Consider the following 20,662-nt stretch of genomic DNA (forward strand, 5'->3'; position numbering starts at 1 on the left):
TGAGCTCTGCTCTTAAAAACGGCTTTTTTTTAAGGTCATACGTCAAACGCGTCATATTACATCACAAAGCGGAAACATCTCCGCTCTCTGACCGCGGGTATAGTTAGTAGTTGCGTTGAGTTGAGCGGTTGGGATTTAGTGAGCTGGTATTTTTCGGTAGTTTTACATTGTATTTCACCATTTGTAATCATGGTGCAGTATTGTGTTTGTGCAGGTTGCACAAATACCAGCCTGTCAGGACATCGAGTCCACAGTAAAAAGGACCGGAGCTAGCGTTCGTTCCTGGGTGCGTTGTGCATCCACCTCCCTGCAACACATACTCTTCACAGCTTTATCAGGAAACCGTATTACCTCTCTCTCTCTCCCCTCCGGTACACGGCACCGTAACGGCCCGTCTACACTACAGGCATCGGAAAATGCTTTCAACGCTTCGCCCATTCACTTGAATGGGGTGACGTAGAAGATTTGTAATCTTCGCCGAACTGCATTGTGGGGAGCATGGCATGGCTTTGCAAGCATCACGAGCATCAATCGGCATCAAAAGTTGAATAATGTTCAACTTTTGAGGCTCGATGCTTGGCATCAGCCAATCAAATCCCGTTTATGCAAATCCCGCCAGTGCAAGCGCAGCCAATCAAACCGCGTGCAAGCTGGGAGAGCCAGACCGCAGTTCATTTCCTCATATTCCAAACGAGATATTACGGTAGCAAATCACCCGGTTCTTTACGACCAGAACTATTTACCGGCATACAAACCGGAGGAACCAGGCATGGAGGGAGGTGGCAGAGACAGTGGGTGAAACTGGTAGGTTTTTCGCCTGTTTGGAGAGTTTATATCCAGTTTACTTCATTTTAACATTGCTATTGCTTTGTATGTCGGGGGCGGGAGATTCATGTGATTGGTTGTTGGTCGCGTTGCTCGCAAAAAATCGCCAAGCTTCAGACACGCCCAGCTTCAATATTTTTTGATGCCTGTAGTGTAGACGGGCCGTAGTGTGGAGTTGCATTAGGTAACGCTGTGGTGGCTGTACTGCTCCAGCCGTCTCCTTTGTGTTTGTTTGTTTCCCCCTGTCTGTGTCGTTTGTGTGTGCGTGGTGGCTGTCACTCCTGGCTCCCGGCTCAACCTCCACTCACCTGCTGCAATCAGCTGTGCACCCTCCCCGACTACACACCTGCTTTCCATCAAGCCATTTACAACGGCATATCAATGGAGGCTCCACAACCTTTCTCCGCCAGATCGTCAAGTATCAGCCGTATCTCGCGTCTCCCCTCCGGTACACAGCACCGTGGAGTTGCATTAGGTAACGCGAGATACGGCTGATACTTGCGCATTAGTTTCTGTTATGGATCAGTATGAAAAGTCCTGCCAGTAACGTTAGTATATTATCAATGCTACGTTAGTTATAGCCTGATATATGATAGCTAACTTCACAATGTTGTGATGCGACGTTAGCTATCATTCTGTATCTAACGCCGGTCACTCACCAAGATAGCTGCCCAGTTCTCCACTGGTTCTCCTCACACCACAGCTCAATTTCTCTCCGATGGCCGTTATTTCTTCTAATCCTTGGCTGCTCCTGGTCTCTTGGATGCCTAGCAGGCTCATAATTATAAGGTTGTGGTCCGTCATATGCATTCGAATATTCATGTTCAACTTCTTCTGTGTCTTCTGTGTCGAAACTAGCATTGGGATCCATGTTTATTAATACGTTACACCGGCCGCTCTCCCCCTTGTGTCCCCCATGTTACGTCACACGCGGGAGGTCACGTGCCGAGGCTTTTTTATGCGGAAGTGAAAATGTCTTACAAAAACTACGCCAGATGTCACTGTAGTGTATATTTCTGTATATTTTTTTGAAAATCTAGTGTATTCATCATTTTCCTACACATTTATTCACAGGTGTCTTTAACCTGGAAGTTGCTCTTTAATTAACTTCTTCTTCTACGGTCACGTCACACTTGCGCCCTCTGGTGTCTGATTTCGACAAAAGTACCGCACCTCTTGCGCCTGACATTTAAAATGTATTTAAGAACAATGTTGAGCTACTTGTACTCAGTGGCAGCCGCCGATCTAGAATAATGTAACTAGGGGGGCCGTGATGGGGCCAATCATTTAATCAGAGGGGCCCATTAAATGCAGGAAGGAGGATATTTAAAAATGTTTAGAACAAAGTCATAGCACATACAACAACAGAAAATACCATTATTGGTGTTTGATTTAGTAACATAGTTTGTGTCTGTCTGATTTAAGTTACCTTGGTTCAGGATACAGAACATTAAAAGAAGTTTGGGGTAATAAAAACATTATTTATGCAGCTAAACTCTGATTTATCTTATTTCTTGATATTTGCTTTTGGTCACAACATTTGTTTTAGTAACTTAGTTGCAACTTATTAAATGACATTATTGAAAAACAAAATCCCTGTTAACTTTGGCCCAGGTTACAGCACAATAACTTAGTACTTTTACATGAATTGCATCATCATAGATGTATTCTTTTGGAGGGGGGCCACAGGGGGTCCAAGCTCCGTGTCACTTGCCCCTGTTGGCCCACCCTAAAACCGCCCATGCTTGTACTTTACTTGACTATTTCCGTTTCATTCTCAACTTAATTGTTACATTTTAGCCTACATTTATATGCCTACATTTATATTCATTAATTAAATGAATAATAATCAGCACATACATAAGACTTTTGTAATACCTTGTATAAATTCACAATCTAACATTAATCCCAAGAGTAATTAGATTTTTTCCACATTTACCAGTTTATTAAAAATTAAAATGATACATTTATAATAATCGAATCAGACACCTTGGTGCAACAAACTTTGTAATAAAGTACTGGTCTTATCATTTAAACAATTTCATAATTTTCATGTTTGAAAGTATATTTTAAAAGAAGAAAATAAACTGTACGATGAATGTACAAGATAGAGTTTCACACTTTGTTTGTTTTTGTTTGTTTAAGGCAGGGGTGTCAAACTCATTTTCACCGAGGGCCACATCAGCATAATCGTTGCCCTCAAAGGGCCAGATGTAACTTATAAATGTAACTAAATGCAATGTAACTAAATGCAATGTAAAATAATTATGTAACTACTCCTTAATGTTAAATAACTCTGAATTTATTACTTATTCAAGTTACAAATATTACATATACATTTGCATAGATGTAAAAAATATGTTTGCTTGTTGCTCTGTTATTATAACATAAATCCTTTTAATTTGTCAGGTTATGAAACCCATATTACTCCATCAATCAACGATCAAACTATCCAAGTGAATAAAGAAAAATAACATCAAACACAAGTTATGACATTAACTTTGTTCAAAACTTGAAATAACAAATAACTGTAAAACCAACAATTGTGAGCTGCTAAGAACATGTGTGACAGATGTAGCATTTTACAAAAACAAATGGCTGCACACAGCCTTGCAGGGGGCATACATCCAACTCATGAGAGATGGTTTGATTACAGTAAACATTTGTTTGCATAAACACATAAAACCTGCAAACACTAAATACATTGCTACACATATAAAGTAGTATATGTAATAAACTCAAAATAACAAAATAAGGGTTGTCTCAGTCCACAACTATATTGGTCAAGTTTTTAGGTTAGTTTTTGATGAGGAGATGCTGCCTGTCCTTGAACACACCATGTGGATCCCCTCTCCACCATCCTCATCCATTGATCATGTTCTGTAAATAACAAACACAAAACAAAATGCAAACACAATCATTACATTGCACATAGTTTAACTATTGTTCTTCTTGGTTGAATTGCATTTTATTATATATTATTAGGTTTTTTCAAATGCTTACCAATGTGTTTTCTGACCAGATGTCTGACACCGTTTTTCCGTGGCCAGTGTGTCAATGTCTGGTTTTAGGTCCTGTGCTGTAGCAATCCGTAGAACAGCGTGGAGGTTGTCGTCAGTGATGCGTGATCTGTGCTTGTTTTTGTTTAGATTCATTATTGAAAACATCTGTTCGCACAGATAGGTGCTCCCAAACATAGACAGAACACGGGCAGCATGAAGTCGAAGCTGTGACATGAAAGCAGGGGGCAGTAGACGGTAAAAGTCCTGGATTGTAACATCCTGGAACTTTGCTCTCAGGCCACTATCGCTTTGAAGCTCTATTAACTCCATCTGAAGTTGTTGGGGTGCAGTGCACACGTCGGTGGTGAAAGGACTAGCAAAGATGGCAAATCCAGAGTGCTGTGCTCTGAAGTCAGAGAAGCGCCGATCAAACTCATTCATCAACAGGCTCAGTTTGGTAGCTAACTGAGCACATGAGAAAGTACCGGGACATGAGGCTGAGATGCTCTGAGAAACAGGAAAGTGGGCAAGATTGTCCTGTTTCACTTGGCACATCCATAGGTCAAGTTTACGCTGGAAAGCCGTGATCGTGTCGGACATCTGCGTGATGACTTGTTTGCGTCCCTGCAGCTTCTGATTCAGTTGGGCGAGATGTTCGGTTATGTCACACAACATAGCAAAGTCACACAGCCAGTTTGGATCTGACAGTTCAGACAAGGGTTTTCCTTTACTCTGCATGAAAAGAGCAATGTCTTCCCTAAGCTCAAAAAATCGTTTGAGGACTTTGCTCCTACTCAGCCACCTTACTTCTGTATGGTACGGCACGTCTCCGTGCTCCGAGCCCATCTCCTGCAAGAACAGCTGGAACTGACGATGATTCAGGCCACGCGCCCGAATGAAGTTCACTGTCTTCATGACCGTGGTCACTATATCATCCATCCCCAGCACCTTCCCGCACAAAGCTTCTTGATGGATAATGCAATGATACGTTATCAGAGGCGTGTGACAGTTACTTTCTTGCATTTTCTCCTTCATTAGTCCAACCAAGCCCACTTTTCTTCCACACATTGCAGGTGCACCGTCTGTAGTTAATCCCACCAAGTTTTCCCAGGGCAATGCGTTTTTACTGACGGACTTCTCCACCGCATCAAAAATGTCCCGTCCCGTTGTGGTCCCATGCATGGCAGCCACATCCAACAGCTCCTCAGTGACAGAGAGGTCCGACTTCACGCCTCTAATAAAAATAGATAGCTGCGCTGTATCCGTGTTGTCTGTGCTTTCATCAACAGCTAATGAAAAAGCTATGTAGCTGCGTGTCTCTTCGGCCAGCTGTGTTGCCAGGTTTCCTGCTAGTTCCTTAACTCGGTCCGCGATGGTGTTTCTTGATAAACTGACATTTTTAAAAGTCTGTATCTGGTCGGGACACACCTGCTCACAGACCTTCAGCATGCACTGCTTCAAAAACGCTCCCTCTGAAAAAGACTTTGAAGCGCGGGCGATTTCTTCAGCCACAACAAAGCTAGGTTTCACTGCCGCGTTGTTTTTGGTTGTGGCTTTCGCGAACACATTCTGCTGCGATCGCAGTTTGCCTTTTAATTCTTGGGCAATTTGTTGTTTTTCTTGATGGCTAAATTTGGCATACTTACCTCCGTGTTTGGTCTCAAAATGCCGACGTAGATTGTACTCTTTGACAACCGCCACCGCCTCATAACACAAGACATACCGGTTTTTCTCCTTGAAGCACAAACATGTATTCGCCTTCCCATCTTTCTTGAAACACCCTTCCATCTGCATCAATTTTTCTCTTCCTGGACATTTTGGGATCATTATTTGTATTTCTCAATTCCACTTGTTGGGAAAATCGCATCGATGTGGAAACACTGCAGTCTAGTGGCGGGATGCCGTCACTTCGCGGGTAACATAATCGGCATGTATTGTGGGAAATGTAATTTTTGGTCACTGCACGCATTTATTTTTAGACAATCAGACCTATTAAGCTCTCGCGGGCCACATAAAATGACGTGGCGGGCCACATTTGGCCCGCGGGCCTTGAGTTTGACACGTCTGGTTTAAGGGATAAGCCACAATTAAGTTAGCTTGTTTTGCTCACTGCCACAAATAAGTCTCTCCCAACATACTCATCATCAAAAAGTGTCACTCCATCAGATCATTGTAAGTTAAAATAATATTTAGTTGTAAAATGAGTGGCATTTGGATTGCGGTTAAAGTAAAAGTACCAAATACAAAATCTGATTACCGTTGAAATTAAAATAGTAATGTGCAGAACGTTGAAAACATCATTTAATTTCCAGGGATAATGACAAATGAACAAATACATACAAATATTTTTGGGGGGATTTTTATTATAATTAAGAATGAATGAATTATGATTTACCATATGAAAAATAAAGCAAATACATTTAAAATCAAAAAACATAAATATAGAAATTTATAACATTACATTGCAATATGAATAAACACACATAAATGAGCAGTTTGGATTGCTTTAATGAACCAATCTGCATATTTCTTGGACTTTGGGAGGAAACCAGAACACATGTAAGAAACCAGCATTAATTTGATGATGACCGGATGGTGTCTTCCTGTCTCATCCACTTCTACTGCCGCATCTTTTGCAAGATCTTCTGCAATGGAACCCTGTCCTTCATAGGGATGATCTTTACCCACATGGCAGAGAACTCATTTTGGCAGGCGAGTCCCTGAAGCAGAATCTGTCCATGATGCCTGTGCAAAATACAATCCTCATTTAGCAATTTAGTCTCTAACACAAACCAATGTTTGGACGGATATTCAACTCTCACAAAGTTGAACCAACCATTCAAGACTTGGTAACCCACCTGACATCTGGTGCAGCATCTACCGCCATCTTGCTGACAGCAGTAAGGAAATGCTCTGCGAAGAACTTCCCTGCCTCAAAGATCTGATCCATTCCCATGATGTCTGCGAGCAGTTGGAGGTGCCGAGCTGTGCTCGCCCTCACTGCAGGACAACGGTGTCTGAGAGAGGACAAAGAGAAGAGAATGTCAGATTTCTGTTTCATCTTGTCCACTTTAAATGCTATTATACTTCTTGGTAAATGATTCTTACTTCGATCCCATGTTAAACAGAACGTTCATGATTCTGGCTGGGCTGGATCCCTGAACCAGTGTGTCCAGGGCGAGGTTGGCCTGCTGGTGGATGAAGGCGTTGGTGGTCTGGGCCAGCTTCAGCAGCAGGGCGCCCCCTGTCCGCTCCACCTCAGGGTCCATGATCTTTCCCAGGTGAGTGTGGAGATCTGCCACTGTGTCAATGGCAGCGCAGGACACGACCGAGCGCAGGTTACCCACCTACATGGTCAAGAAGAACATAGGTCAATACCAGTGGTCTAAAGTAACTAAGTACATTTACTCAAGTATCATTTTGAGAGACTTCTGCTTTACTTGAGTATTTCAATCTTCTGCCACTTTGTACTTTCTCCCTAATTCAATTGTTTACTTTTACTCCACTACAATTATTTAATATCTTTAGCTTTTGCAGACTTGGAATAATTCATGTGAAATGCTAACAACACTTCAATAAGACTTTAGTTACACCTGTACATTCACAAGCCACCCTGCAGTCCTTAAAAGTAGCTGCACCTTTACCAGCTCTGATAACACTTTAATGCATCAGTAATTATAATGAAACATAAAATATATATTATTCTAATGAGTACTTTTACTTTTGGTACTTATAAATAATAAGTAAATATATTCTGATGCAAATACTTTTGTACTTTTACTTGAGTAACATTTTGACGGCAGGTCTTTTGCTTGTACAGTAGAAAATCTGAGTACTTCAGTCAACAAAGTTCAATAGCCTGCTTCTACGTTCAGGAACATGCAACAGGAAGAAACAAAAACGTAGAAATACATTACCTCTTCTGCAAGCATTATGCAAGCTTCAGGTAGTTTCGTCAGTAGAACTGCCTGGTGGTGTTGCGCCAGAGCTCGAATAGCTTTTAATCCCAACAATTTTGTCTCCCTATTAGTTGACAAAAACTAATGCTTTAGGAATATTGTGTCAGCTGGTTATAATCAATCTCAGCACCACTGCAGTGTTGATGTCTTACCATTCATCTGAGCGAACATTTATGAAACTGCTGACCAGGCCACCTGCAGGGTTGGCCAAAGGCTTAATCTGCTCCTGTGCGACTGCCTTTTGAGGGCTCAGTTTTGTACCACGGCGAGGCCCTTTCCTGTTTGGCAGGGCTAATTTTCTTGGTGGTGCAGGAACCTTGCGTGCCTCCACCTTGACGTGGCCCTGAGGTACCTCTTTTGGCGGGCAAGCTTTTGCAGGAGTAAGTTTGTTAGCTTTACGTGCCACCCTTTTAGGCTTTGCGGGTGGTTTTGGTGGAGGATTGTCGGCAACCCTCAACTTTTCAATTGTCCTTTGAATTCTTACAAAGTTATCCTGAGCTGTTTGGAACTTGCAACCGCCGGCTACCTCCTTGCCTGTTCAGATTAAAAGCAAAATAGTCCTGATTTCCCAGACCCTTTATTGAAAATACATTTTTTTTCAAGTCATCATCCCTAAAAGCTATTTACATACCTGCTCCACCAAAATGTTGCAGGACCGGTAGACGAGATGGTCTTGCCTTTGGAGGGGGGGTAGGGCTTAAAGGTCCAAATTGTGATATGGCCCTTAGCTCATCAGGAGTGTGTGAGTCCACAGAGCTGAGGGGGCTTGGGCTCCTGTATACCACTTTGGCCACTTTACATGCAAATACTGCCATCTGACCGCCCACACGCAGCTTTTTCTCGAAGAAGGGGTCGTCTTCCAAACACTCCTGGTTTGTATCGGAAGCCCACCCCCTGTTCTTCTCCTCTGAAATGTGCCTGATCGTCCTGTCTTGCAGAGGGGATTCAGGTCTCCTTGTTGGAGTAGTTAGACGCTGACGAAAGGTCCAGGTGTTAGGTCTATGAACGGAGAACCCCATTCTCTCCAGAACCCCGTCGCCATGGCCTTTCTGTGAGGCCAACAGCCTCTCGGTCTGATGAACCAGTGCATCTCTATTGGCTCTTTCAGCCTTCTCAATGTCCTGGATCCTGGACTGAACCTTGGATCCGATTTTATGAATATATCTCTCATTAGGCTGTAAACAAAAATATATACATGTGTTTTAAAGGAATTGCTAATTGTTTTTTTCTGTAGTATGATTTGAATGTATTTATCCACCTTTCTATCTTTCAACAGAAAGCGGTTGACACGGTTGGTTACTTACATCAATGTATTCATCAACGTTTTTCCTTTCCTTAACCCCCTGCAGGAAGGATGTCATTGTCTTGTAAAAAGCCATGAGTATCAGGAAAATGAACTGAATTATAGAAACAAATTGAGTGCTATCAATGTGTTTAACTAGGTATCAGTACTGTAGTTTAAGTGAACGTGTTCCACCCTCTGTTATAGTATTCTAGAAGCATGGAACTATGGAACATTCTTCAATCACCATGCCGACCCAATGCCACTCAGATGCATGTATTATTTTCTCCTTTTTCAAGTTCATTAAATTATTTTGTATTCATTATTTATCAAAAGTCAACTATAATAACACATCTTTGTTCTTGGCACACTTCTTCCCATTTACAAATATTCACCACCCTACAGTTCAGCCATTCACAATCACCAATCATGTGTGAATAACTAGGTTACTCATGATAAAGTAATGAATTTGACAGTTGATTTACTTAAGCAACACTTTGTTTTTCTACCCTGTGTACTTCTACTTACGTACCCAATCTGAGTACATCTTCCACAATTGTATTGACCAGGATGTAATGTCCCAGAACATCAATAAACAGAGAAATCTAAATGAATATTAGATTTGTGTTTATTGGAATATTACACACTTTACATAGATGTACAATACAGTTAAGATAAACGTTCTCTAAAATATACGTTTCATAAAAGAATGAATGAACACTGGATATATATTACCCCAACGACAACAAAAAAACAACAACAGAGAATGATAATACATTGTAAATAAAATGTGAGCAAGCTTCCAGTTACAAAAAAATCTTTGGTTGTACTCAAAGTGCTCAGTATTGTTTTAAGGTGAAGTCCAGATGCATCTTTATTTTAATTAGATAACAAATAAAACACGAAACTTGAGAGAGCACCATGTTGTGTTCTTGTGACAGTGCTCATTAGGCGCTTTCACACCGGAGTACTTTTCCCCGTACTTTCCCCTTTTAGTTCCGATAGTTCCTGGGATTTTGCGTTCACACCAAAAAGAGAACTTAGTTCATGAGAACTTTTCCCCAATTTTCAGTCCCTGCTAAAGAGCAGGTACTTTCCTGGGGAGAAAAAAGTTCAAATTTCTGATTGGCTGGGCGAATTTCAAACTACGCCCCGTAAAACCATTTTATTTGCTGGCATTAGCATTATTAGCATTAGCCCCAAGCACCAACGGAGAGAGAATAACTTGGGAGCGGTGGAGATGAGGAGGGGTCGGCGTTCTGGCGATTTACTCGGAAGGCTTCGAATAAACAAATAAAACACGAAACTTGAGAGAGCACCGAAACTCCGGGGACTTCCGGCCGGGGACTTTGGGTGACAGTATAGAGTGCCACAGTGACGCGTCCTAAAACCCGGAAGTAAGTTAGCATTTTACCACTTCCGGTTCCTTCGACAAAAAACAATGCAATTTCTCCATAGGATTTTGGAAAATAGCTCGAAATAAGGTTGACACAAATTGAAGAGACAGATCACGTTTTGTTCAGCTGGATAATATCCACATGTCTACCCTACTTTTATAATTTTCAAATCATAAATCTAATCGATAGATTTATGATCCATAGATTGCTTCCTGCCAGTAAACCCAAAGCAGAAGAAGAAGTGACGTCAGCGGCTCGCTCTGGGACTTATTCCGGTGTGAACTCGATTTACTAGATAGTTCCAGGAAATAAAAGTTACGGGAACTATTCCTGGGAAAAGTATTTGGCGACTTATAGCCGCTTTCACACCAAGTACTTTGCCTTTGCCGTACTTAGTTCCCAGCACTTAGTACCCCCATGGAACTAAAGAGCAGATTGCGTTCACACCGGAATAAGTCCCTGAGGGAGGATTAGGCTAATTAAGCCGCTGACGTCACTTCTTCTTCTTCTGCTTTGGGTTTACTGGCAGACCGTAAACAACTTCACGGCGTATACTGCCACCCGAAGTCCCCGGCCGGAAGTCCCCGGAGTTGGGGACTGGCTTCAAGCTGCTGGGATTCCCAGCAGCTTCTGCTGAAGCCTTCCGAGTAAATCGCCAGAACGCCGACACCTCCTCATCACCATGTTTCATAAAAAGGGGTGAAAAGGTTAGCAAAAAAAGTTCTAGTTCCAGACCTTTTTGGTGTGAATGCAAAATTGGAACTATTCCAGGGAAAAGTACTCTCGGTGTGAAAGCGTCTAATGTAATGTAGACACAACATTTAAATTAAACTAATATTTAGCGTAAATACAGCGTTATTGCATATGTGAATAATACTAAAGATAATACAGTACAGTATAAAATGATCTGAGATTTCAGATTATATTATGGCAGTACAAAATATACCAAATTTGAGTAGACAATCATGATAAAGATTAATTTACAACTATAGACAAGTTAAAAAAACAATCTAGCTCAAATTGTTTTTGAATTTTAATACAGAGGACTATTTGTAGGCTACAAACTGTCAAAAATATAGATCAAAAGCTAACAAACTGCTTTCCTCCAGTTTTCACTCTTTCAGGCACAAAACTAGGGGGACCAGGGGCCTCATTTATAAAGGGACATACGCTCAAAAAATGGCATACGCCAGTTTCTACGAAATGTTTGTGATTTATAAAATACTAACTTGACGGGAAAACGTGCGGTCCTCTACGCAAACTCTAACCCATGCGTACGCACTAAGCACAAAAACGGGAGAGACGAGAAACTGCGATACCATTGGCAGAAGGAAGAATGGAGAGAAATATGTGGAGATAATACCATAAATAAAACCTCTCATTTATCATATATGAAGAATTCATTTTCAAACATTGATTAAAGCCAATCTTAAAATGATTTAACAAACGCCTGTTTGAGACTCCTCAGTGCACACAAAAACATAACTTGGAGAAATAAATAAATACGGATATGTTATTTAAAACCAACTCGAATATGTTGTGTTTAAGGTTATGAAAGGTTTTCCCATAAATTATGCGGTAAGCAGGAGGACAGAATTACTTCTAAACTGACGCTGTTTTGCATTTCTATAGGTTGTACGAGCATGGTTTTATATCCTATCATGTTTAATCGTGTTTTATGCAGTTTGCCAAGACTTGAGAAGTCGCTCGTAAAACACAGGAGGTGTGATAAATTGTACAACTAATATAACACAACACATTATTTGTATTTCCTTTAACTGGTGGATATAGAGTTGCTGCGGGGGGGGGGGTTGAGATGCACAGGCTGCAGTGGAGACGCTGCGCACTGCTGATCGACAGCTGGGACACAAACCACCAAATACAAAAAGATAATTCAGATCCAGTCGTCAATATGATTTATCTCGACCTCCCCAAAATAACTAAAATCTGACACGGTGTGAGATGTCCTTTTTAGGACATCTCACACCGTTTACCCATTTCGAGTAGATTCTTGATTTATAAAGGGAAACCGGCGTAGGAGGTACGCACTTCCTTCGCCGGTACGCAATGTTTTGTGAATTGGAAAATATCGGAAAATGTCTGCACCTATTTTTCTTATTTCTACTACGTAAGCAACCTTCCCACGTGAATCCTACGCACGCCGTTATAAATGAGGCCCCAGAGCTGGGCTACAATGTAAGACTTTGATGTTAATATACTTTTTCTTAACAGTAATATAGTGTATTTATGTAATACGGTTGAGTAGGGTACTGTAGTTAGCAAAGTTCAAATAACAGAAAAAAGTATGATAATGTTTTAAATGACAGTAGGACTAAGCTCAATTATTTTTGAAAAGGGGGGTGCAGTCTTGCAGAGAGGATATCGGAGCTGGATAAATTTTTTGAAAAAGAACAGGGCAGGCATAGTCTTTTAATTCTAAAATGTTCTGTCAAAGGGTGTTAGTTAACTTCATTTTGCGTGGGAAATTATGTTCTACTCGACGGGACTTTCTCATGAACAGTTCTTCAAACGGAGGAGTAGCTCGCGCCACTTCAGTGGACTTTTGCTTCACAACAACAAGAAGTGTTGCCCTGCTTTCTGCTTCCCTCAGGCTGTGCCTCTACAAATCAAATGGTAAATAAAAATAACCGTATTTATCCGGTAGCCTACTAAGTGTCCACTTAGGTAGCTTCACCCAAAATAATGTTTGAAATCCAACTGATAATTTCCTAGCTGTTTGCTAGTAGGTATGTGACTTTAAAATATCAAGTATGAGACCAAGATATTAATATCGGAAAAGGTATATTTAAAAACAATTTACAGTACACTTTTGTGTCAAATGCTAACTGTTTTGGATCGTCTGTAACTTATCTTAAGGTTAGTAAAGGTTGTAGCTTGTTAGCTAGCTAACGTTAGTTGATAGCCGTTGTTAAATAGCTATATTTACCACATAGGAACAATGAACAAAGTTGAAGGTTTGAATGGTAATAGGATAACTTTAAATAGAAACGTGGTTTAGAGGAGGAAAAGCTAATAGTGTTGGAATTACATTTTATTTGACCTATCAAATGCAAAATGCACTTTTGTACGTCTTTTATACATGAATATGTTTCCCCAGTATTCCAGGGAACTCACCAAGTGTCAGAAAACACAACCCTCTCTATTTTCCTTCATACCCAAATATCTTAAAAAGGGGCTGCAACTAATCTGATACAGACTGATCCAGATTTGAGCACTACTCTGACGTCACAGAAGTGGCGCTACGGCTATTGGGCCAACTCCATCAATCAGGAGGAGACAGCCACGGACATTGCCTTTGAAAGCGCTGGAGACGCTGTAGTACATATGCCAGGCCTGTAGATGGTGCTGTTCTCACAGATTCAGCCCATGCAAAGACAGTGTTAAATTGAGCGAAATGAGGAATGGCTAAAATGCATGATCTGTTTGGTATTTTGAAAAATAAAAAGTATAAATATGCCTTAAATAGGTATGGTCCTCCTACGCTATATTATTCAAATATAGCATGATAGGTCCACTTTAATCAAATGTAATCAATTTAAAAATTAATTAATTTCAAGTAAATCCAGTCCGATGGAAGGTTTCTCCAAGAAGACGGGTCAGACTGTCCACTACACGTCTCCACACCACTGAATAACATCCTGGACTTTAAATGGGACATCATACAGGTCGGTGAATCTCTGAGTTTTGTAAACTGATAATTCTACATAAGATTAATGATGATTAAAGATGAATCTACATCATCTTTATGAGCATTAAGTAGGAATTGTTATTGGACATTCCAGATTTTAATAATAATTTAGTTTTTTACTGTTTTACAGGAACAACAAAGAGCAAGGTGATGGTCATCTCTAGCTGATACAGGAGATTCCTCTTTGAATCCGAACTGCACTCTCTCCAGGCACAGGACTCTTAAGAGGTAAAACACGTGACTTCTAAACATTATCTATTTTAGCTGCGGTTACCTTCTCCGTTTATTTAACCTGTTTTGGTTAAACAAATGCTGTGCAGTCCGCCACAAAGCGGGACACCTGGTCACCCTACACAAAACACAAGCTATTTTCCAGTGCAACAATTTGTCCTCAGGTTTTTTTAAATGTTTTATAATAGAACAAAGTAAACACTCAGTATTTGCTTTTCTTAAGGAGCGACTCTTGTGGACCATAGCCCTTAAACTCTACACTGACAGAATGGCGGTTTAGAATAAACTTGCATTAAAATAAGAGCAACCGCATCAGATCCGGCTGCTTTTAAAAACTATATTACAGGATTATGAAATATATAATGTAGGCTGCTGAAAGCAGCTCAGTCTCTTTATCTTCCTCACTGCTGGTCTGGCTTTGTGCACACGGGTTCTGTCGCTGAGGTAAAGCAGGTACAGGTAGATGTTGATTTCTAAGATGGCACTGCGTTATCAGCCACTGCGTGGTGTTTGGCAGTAGAACAGATTTCATGTTCCGCCCTTTTAGCAGCGATGCGTACAATGAATCGCAACAAATTCCCACACAAGAAGTTGTTTGTGTGCACAGAAAACAGAGCAGGTACTTTCGTACGAAAACCTATCGCTCAGACTTGACCTTGTAGCGGAGTATAAGGTAGGTGCCGAGCCGCAGGATGAGGAAGAAAATGCCCAGCACGATGAAATCCATGTAGAGCTTTGCGTCCTCTACGTCCAATAACTGCAGAACCTCTTCAGGCCGCTGGAACTTACACACCTTCCCTGGACACTCCAGCTCTGAGCGGTTCATCCCGTAGATGGACAGGATCACGCCTTCAAAGCCGTATCTGTGGGAGAGATACTAAACCTTAAGTCACATTCAGAATTGCTAAAGGTTTACTCAATCACCTGCAAAGTCTAAATAACAAAAAATGTAAACAATGCCACAGATTAGCATCCATTCTATCAGCTCAAATACGCCACAATACTCATAACAGTCCACAATATGAAAGTTTTGGGTGATAATAATATCAGGTTAAAAAAAAAAGGTTGTGAGGTTGTCAGGAAGTATCAACCCCAAGAACAAATAGTTAAAAGACACATGTCATGCTTTTCCGGTTATTACCCGTCCCCTTGTGTGTTATGAAGGTTTTTATGCATGTAAACGGTCTGCAGAGTCAAAACCCTCAAAGTACACCCTGTAGCGAGTAAAACTCTAAAACAGAAAATACCTCCCCAAAACGCCTCGTTGGTGAAACATCATTGTCCATTGTTTACTTCCTGGGTGCTGTGTCGTTTAAGCACCCAGTAGCCAGGCCCAGAGCAATGGCCGCACCCTCTACCAGCCTAGCATAAATACTGTTGGAATCGCAGGTTCAGTTCAAAACTGTATCCAATCAGTGGTTGACATTCCTTTTTAACACTGGTCCTTCAGATGTTCGAGCCGGTATTTTTACTGTGTTCGCGGCATTTCACGGAGCATAGCTTCACAAAACATGGAGCGATTCATACCGGATATGTACAGCGTAGGGCACTGAAGGACGATGCTGTTCCTACTTTGTTTGGACCAGCGGGAGATTCGGGTACACAACCTGTAAGTATTCATTGTTGTTTGTGTATTTATGATGTTTAATGTAGCTTAGCGCAAGTTCAATCAGGAAGACAATATCATCTGGTGTCACACGTTATCTCAATAGGCGATCAGGGGCGTCACGCCCCGGCTAGCCAATCGTCGCACCTGCTAACCCCTTTAAATCTGCTCTCCCCTCCCCGTCAGTTGTCATTTCAGGTGTCAACGCACAACCCTCCTCCACCCCTTCGCCTCCTGTCTCCTAATAAAGGGCCAAGCTAAAACCTTCTCCCTTCAGATCGGACCGAACTACTATCACCACCACCAGTGTCTAGACCCCGGGGGGGTTCATCAGAGCGGTTCTTTCCCTCCTGAATGATCATCCTGCAAACCCGGGGCCTAATCGCCAAACATCATTACAGTTACTTGTTGTAATACGTCAATCACTATTCCCGCATATCATGTGTCCCGATAATATACATGTATTTCATACATCACATCTCTCCTGATTGAAAAAAAAACAAGGTATATCTACCACGACTGTGTAAATGGGTAAACGTTTTTCTGGCTGTTAAGCCATTGACACAGTGCTAACAGGGCTAACTAAGTTGCTAGCGTTTCTATATATCAACTCCAATGTCAGCAGATGCCTTACATGTATCTCATAGCAGGAGAATGTCTGCATTCACACACAACATACTCATAGACAGTATACTCTGGGTGATTTATGTACGGTCAGTACATTATAGTTGGCGTTCCTGGCGTGTGAGCTACCGTTCATAGCGTGTATGCTACATAGCTAAACAAGAAGGCTACCTAGAGCTAGACATGCTAGGGGAAACATTGTTTTCATGCCAGCTACAATGAATGACCGAACGCAGCAGAATACCCGTATAAGATTGCCATTGTAAACATGTTCTTGCTATCCTAGACTAGCTGTTGTTCATAGGTTGGCATATTACACTGAATAATTAGCAAACGTAGGTTAGCATTTTAGCTGGCAAGCTAACTGTGTTGATTAGATTAGATCAATACACACTCCTACCACAACTACTACTAACGAATCTAAAACAACTAAGTTTCTCTAATATTTTGTGATTTGCATTTGATTTCGTCCTGCCAGATCAGGAAACTCCTGGCGTATCTGGCAGACAACACACACACACGGGATGACCACTCTGATGCCTCGTCCTAAAAAGCCCCGGCAGCAGCTTGCAAAGCTGTGATAGGCAAGATGCCGAAAACGCCTACAAGGAGAGGAATGGATGATACACAGTGTATATATGTATATTTACACATGTTCATTTTGTACATTTCTAAAAATAAAGTTTGACGGAAATACTTAGTAGCCTTTCTTCCCTGAATCATTTGCTCCTATAACATATCATTCATATATAGCAAACCATGATTTGATTTTTAGCGTATAAAATATACGGCTGTGCTGACGCCTGATGTTCCGCTCAGAGCGAGCCGAAAAAAGCACTGTTAGACATGGGCGGAGCCTCTCTGGTGGTTGACTAATCAGAACAGATTGGCCGAGCTGACCAATCGGAGCACACTGGGCTCACAGGAAGGGGGGGGCAAGAGCTCCAACGAGCCGTTTAGGACAGAGAGTGAATACACATACTTTACAGAGATGCTGTATGCTAAACCAATGTGAGTTTGGAAAATTGCACAGTTTTTTCTATTTTAGTATACCTCAACAATGGAATTATGATCAGTGGAAATGGCCCTGACATATGACCTTTAAGTCAAATTAACTATGAGCCTTAGACATTGTTTAATGGGCAACAATAGTGTGGGATGAAGCGATTTAAAATGTTTTTTCAAATGTCATCTTGTTTTTTTTTTTATATATAGAGGATTCTCAATTCTTAAGTTTCCCCTCCTCGACTCTCCTCCTCGACTCCTATTCTCGAGACTTAGTCCTGCCCACAGGAGATGCGAGCGGAGGACTCGAGGAGGGGAACCAAGGAGAGAGGATGGGAAGCAGCAGGCGGTTAGAGAAATGAGAACTCCTCTCCTCTGAGCGGTCATTTTAAAGCAGGGGTGGGGAACCTCCGGCCTCCGGGCCGTATACGGCCCGCGAGACCATTTGGTACGGCCCTCGAGGTAATTTATAAACACACGCAAAAAAGAAAAAGATTCAAGAAATCTAGACCGCAAAATAATTAAAGAAGCTTGTTTTTCCTGGCAAAGTTCAGGGTCCTTGAACACAACACGAGCCTAACGTGTCATCACGTGGTATATGTCTCGTCTGACAGGAGTGTAGTTCTAACGGAGAGCACCAGAACGCGGCTCCGGGCCGGGACTTCACAAATTGCAGTACCCATAAGGAGCCGTACACATGCCGCAGTTTTTGCGTAGCTGTGTTTTTAGTTGTAAGCCCAGTGGCGATCTGTTCATCTGTCATACTGATCATACAGTCAATAACTTTGTTGTTATTAGCATCTGGTTAGCTAGCTATGCTAACGAATATAATGTGGTGACTCTAGTTAACCATAATTCACTTTTGGGTTACAGTTCCTACACGGACCTTGTTTAGTGTAACACCGAGTATTTAGGTTGCCAAGCTAGAGCTAGCAAGGCACTCTAACTTGACTCTCATGACTGAGCACATGTGTGATATCTCTATGGCTTGATGGAAAATAAAGAGTAGAATTCCATCTTAAATACTCCGCCTCCGACTCCTTCTTACCGGCACTAAAATAAGAAGCTTTTTCTCCAACCAGTGAGGTAAAGGCACATCTTTATATGATCATTATAGTTATGGAAAAACAAGAGAATAAAGTAAACAGGTATACAACACTAATATGACAGTAAAAAAAGTTGTTATTAATAAACAAGAATACAGTTTAAAAGGGGAGTGATTTGTAAAATATCCATAAAGAAAAAAATCTGCTTACAGTTCTGTTTCATATGGGTGTTGAGAGATGTATCCATAGATCTCTTCATGTTGCTCTCAAAGTGCACCAGATTGATGCTTTTAACTTCAACATTTAAAAAAAATCTTCCTGGTGATGCATGCCCCCAAACTCCCCCCCCCCACTTAAATCATGTCCACATGGATATGAAACTAAATACATTTGCACACATCTTGTGTCCATATCTTTCTGTGCATGAATGCGCGGGTCATGGTCAAATATCTGGATTAAGACGTTGCTTTTTCTTTGCACAGCATGAAAGAAAGTCGAAATGAATGGGCTTTGATTTTAGTTTTTTAAGCAGACGTTGAGTTCAATAATTTGTACGGCCCTCGAAGGATGTTGTAAAAATTGAAATGGCCCTTGAGAGGAAAAAGGTTCCCCACCCCTGTTTTAAAGAGACGTCCATTAATGATGACAGGAGGCACAGCAGCCCTCTGTCTGATGGACAGATGTGTTCATGACGACTTATACATTTACTTTTAATTCATTCACGGTGCGGTATAATGAGACAATAACAGGCTACAGATGCGGACACACACACACAAATATATTTATATAAATATACACAATTTAAAGTTTGAGAGCACTCTCATAACGTAACACAATCAGAGACTGGATATATCCCCCCCTCTCTCTGGTCGCTGAAATGGGGAATTGAAATTACGGTTAAAAGTTGTATTTACAAGGATTAAAAGTAAGCATAGGACACCAAACCAACTGAGACCCGTCTGTCCGCCGCACCTACGCACTGTACAACACAAACACGCACCTCAAACTGTACCACACACACCTACAGCTCCTAAAGCATAATCAGGCTACAGCCGTTTTGTATTTTATTATGTGAAACACTAAATGGTCTTAGAAAAATATCGACTCTTTGTTTGTAGATATCTGTTGAGCATATTTGTATAATATCAAAGTCATGTTTATGTTCATGTGTATGACATCATCATAATGTGCCTGAAACGTGGTGATGCTAATGGGCATGCGCAGAAACAATAAACGGCACTTACTCCAGGCCAAACTCTGAGCGATAGTGGTCGTGTGTTTTATCTGTCCGTTAGCATACTTACACTACTTTGGCTGACTGTAAACGTGGAGACGTTTATGTTGTTATTCGACGGTGACGAGAAAAACTTTGAGTTATGGGAGAGGAGGTTTTTGGCGCACATGGAACTGCGCAGCCTCAGTGAAGTTATCCTGGAAGAGCCAGCGATAGACTACAACGAGGAACAAGCACTTGAAGAAGACGCAACAAAGAATGCAGAAGCATATGCTGAATTAGTGCAGTGTCTAGATAATAAGAGTTTATTACTCATAATGAGAGACGCGAAACGAGATGGAAGAAAAGCGTTGGCAATACTCCGAGAGCACTACGCGGGAAAGGACAAACCACGAGTCGTGAGCCTGTACTGTGAACTCTCTTCTCTCCAGAAAGCAAGCAACGAGACCGTTACTGATTATATTATTCGAGCGGAGACTATATTCACGTCTTTGAGAAGGGCCGAAGAAAATATCAGTGACGGGTTGGATATTGCCATGGTAGTGAAGGGGTTACCGGACTCATTCAACCCGTTTGTCGTGCACGTCACTCAAACCAACAACCATCTAACGTTCGGTGAGTTCAAAGCTAAACTACGGAGCTATGAGAGCACTGACAAATATAGGACGAGTGGCATGAATGCGGACGAGGACGGCGTTATGAGGACTAGCGGGGCGAGGACACGAGGACGTGGAAGAGGGAA

General features: G+C 41.5%; 3 protein-coding genes across 3 annotated transcripts in view; all 3 read right to left on the reverse strand.

Annotated features, from left to right (window-relative positions):
• Positions 1 to 3,202: 3,202 nt before the first annotated feature.
• Positions 3,203 to 5,784, reverse strand: LOC307035311 (general transcription factor II-I repeat domain-containing protein 2B-like). The gene is made up of 2 exons (XM_079674451.1): positions 3,829 to 5,784; positions 3,203 to 3,705 (listed from the first exon to the last, which is right to left on the reverse strand). Coding segments are annotated over exons 1-2 (1,827 nt in total). The 5' UTR covers positions 5,655 to 5,784; the 3' UTR covers positions 3,203 to 3,704.
• Positions 5,785 to 6,372: 588 nt separating this feature from the next.
• LOC307037054 (TOG array regulator of axonemal microtubules protein 2-like) lies at positions 6,373 to 7,480 on the reverse strand. The gene is made up of 3 exons (XM_079677764.1): positions 6,936 to 7,480; positions 6,686 to 6,844; positions 6,373 to 6,572 (listed from the first exon to the last, which is right to left on the reverse strand). Exons 1-3 carry the CDS (start codon positions 7,094 to 7,096, stop codon positions 6,446 to 6,448), a joined length of 447 nt encoding a protein of 148 aa, XP_079533890.1. The 5' UTR covers positions 7,097 to 7,480; the 3' UTR covers positions 6,373 to 6,445.
• A 140-nt stretch (positions 7,481 to 7,620) lies between these two features.
• LOC307037049 (ATP-binding cassette sub-family G member 4-like) overlaps positions 7,621 to 20,662 on the reverse strand; it is a 75,111-nt gene continuing 62,069 nt past the window's right edge. Inside the window, exons 15-16 of the mRNA XM_079677757.1 lie at positions 8,418 to 15,268; positions 7,621 to 8,320 (exon numbers count right to left, since the gene is read on the reverse strand). Of these exons, the coding sequence (XP_079533883.1) occupies positions 15,043 to 15,268 (226 nt within the window). The 3' untranslated portion in view covers positions 7,621 to 8,320; positions 8,418 to 15,042. The remainder of the gene's footprint in view (positions 8,321 to 8,417; positions 15,269 to 20,662) is intronic.

The sequence above is a fragment of the Notothenia rossii genome, assembly GCF_949606895.1.
Source record: "Notothenia rossii genome assembly, chromosome: 4".
NCBI lineage: Eukaryota > Metazoa > Chordata > Actinopteri > Perciformes > Nototheniidae > Notothenia > Notothenia rossii.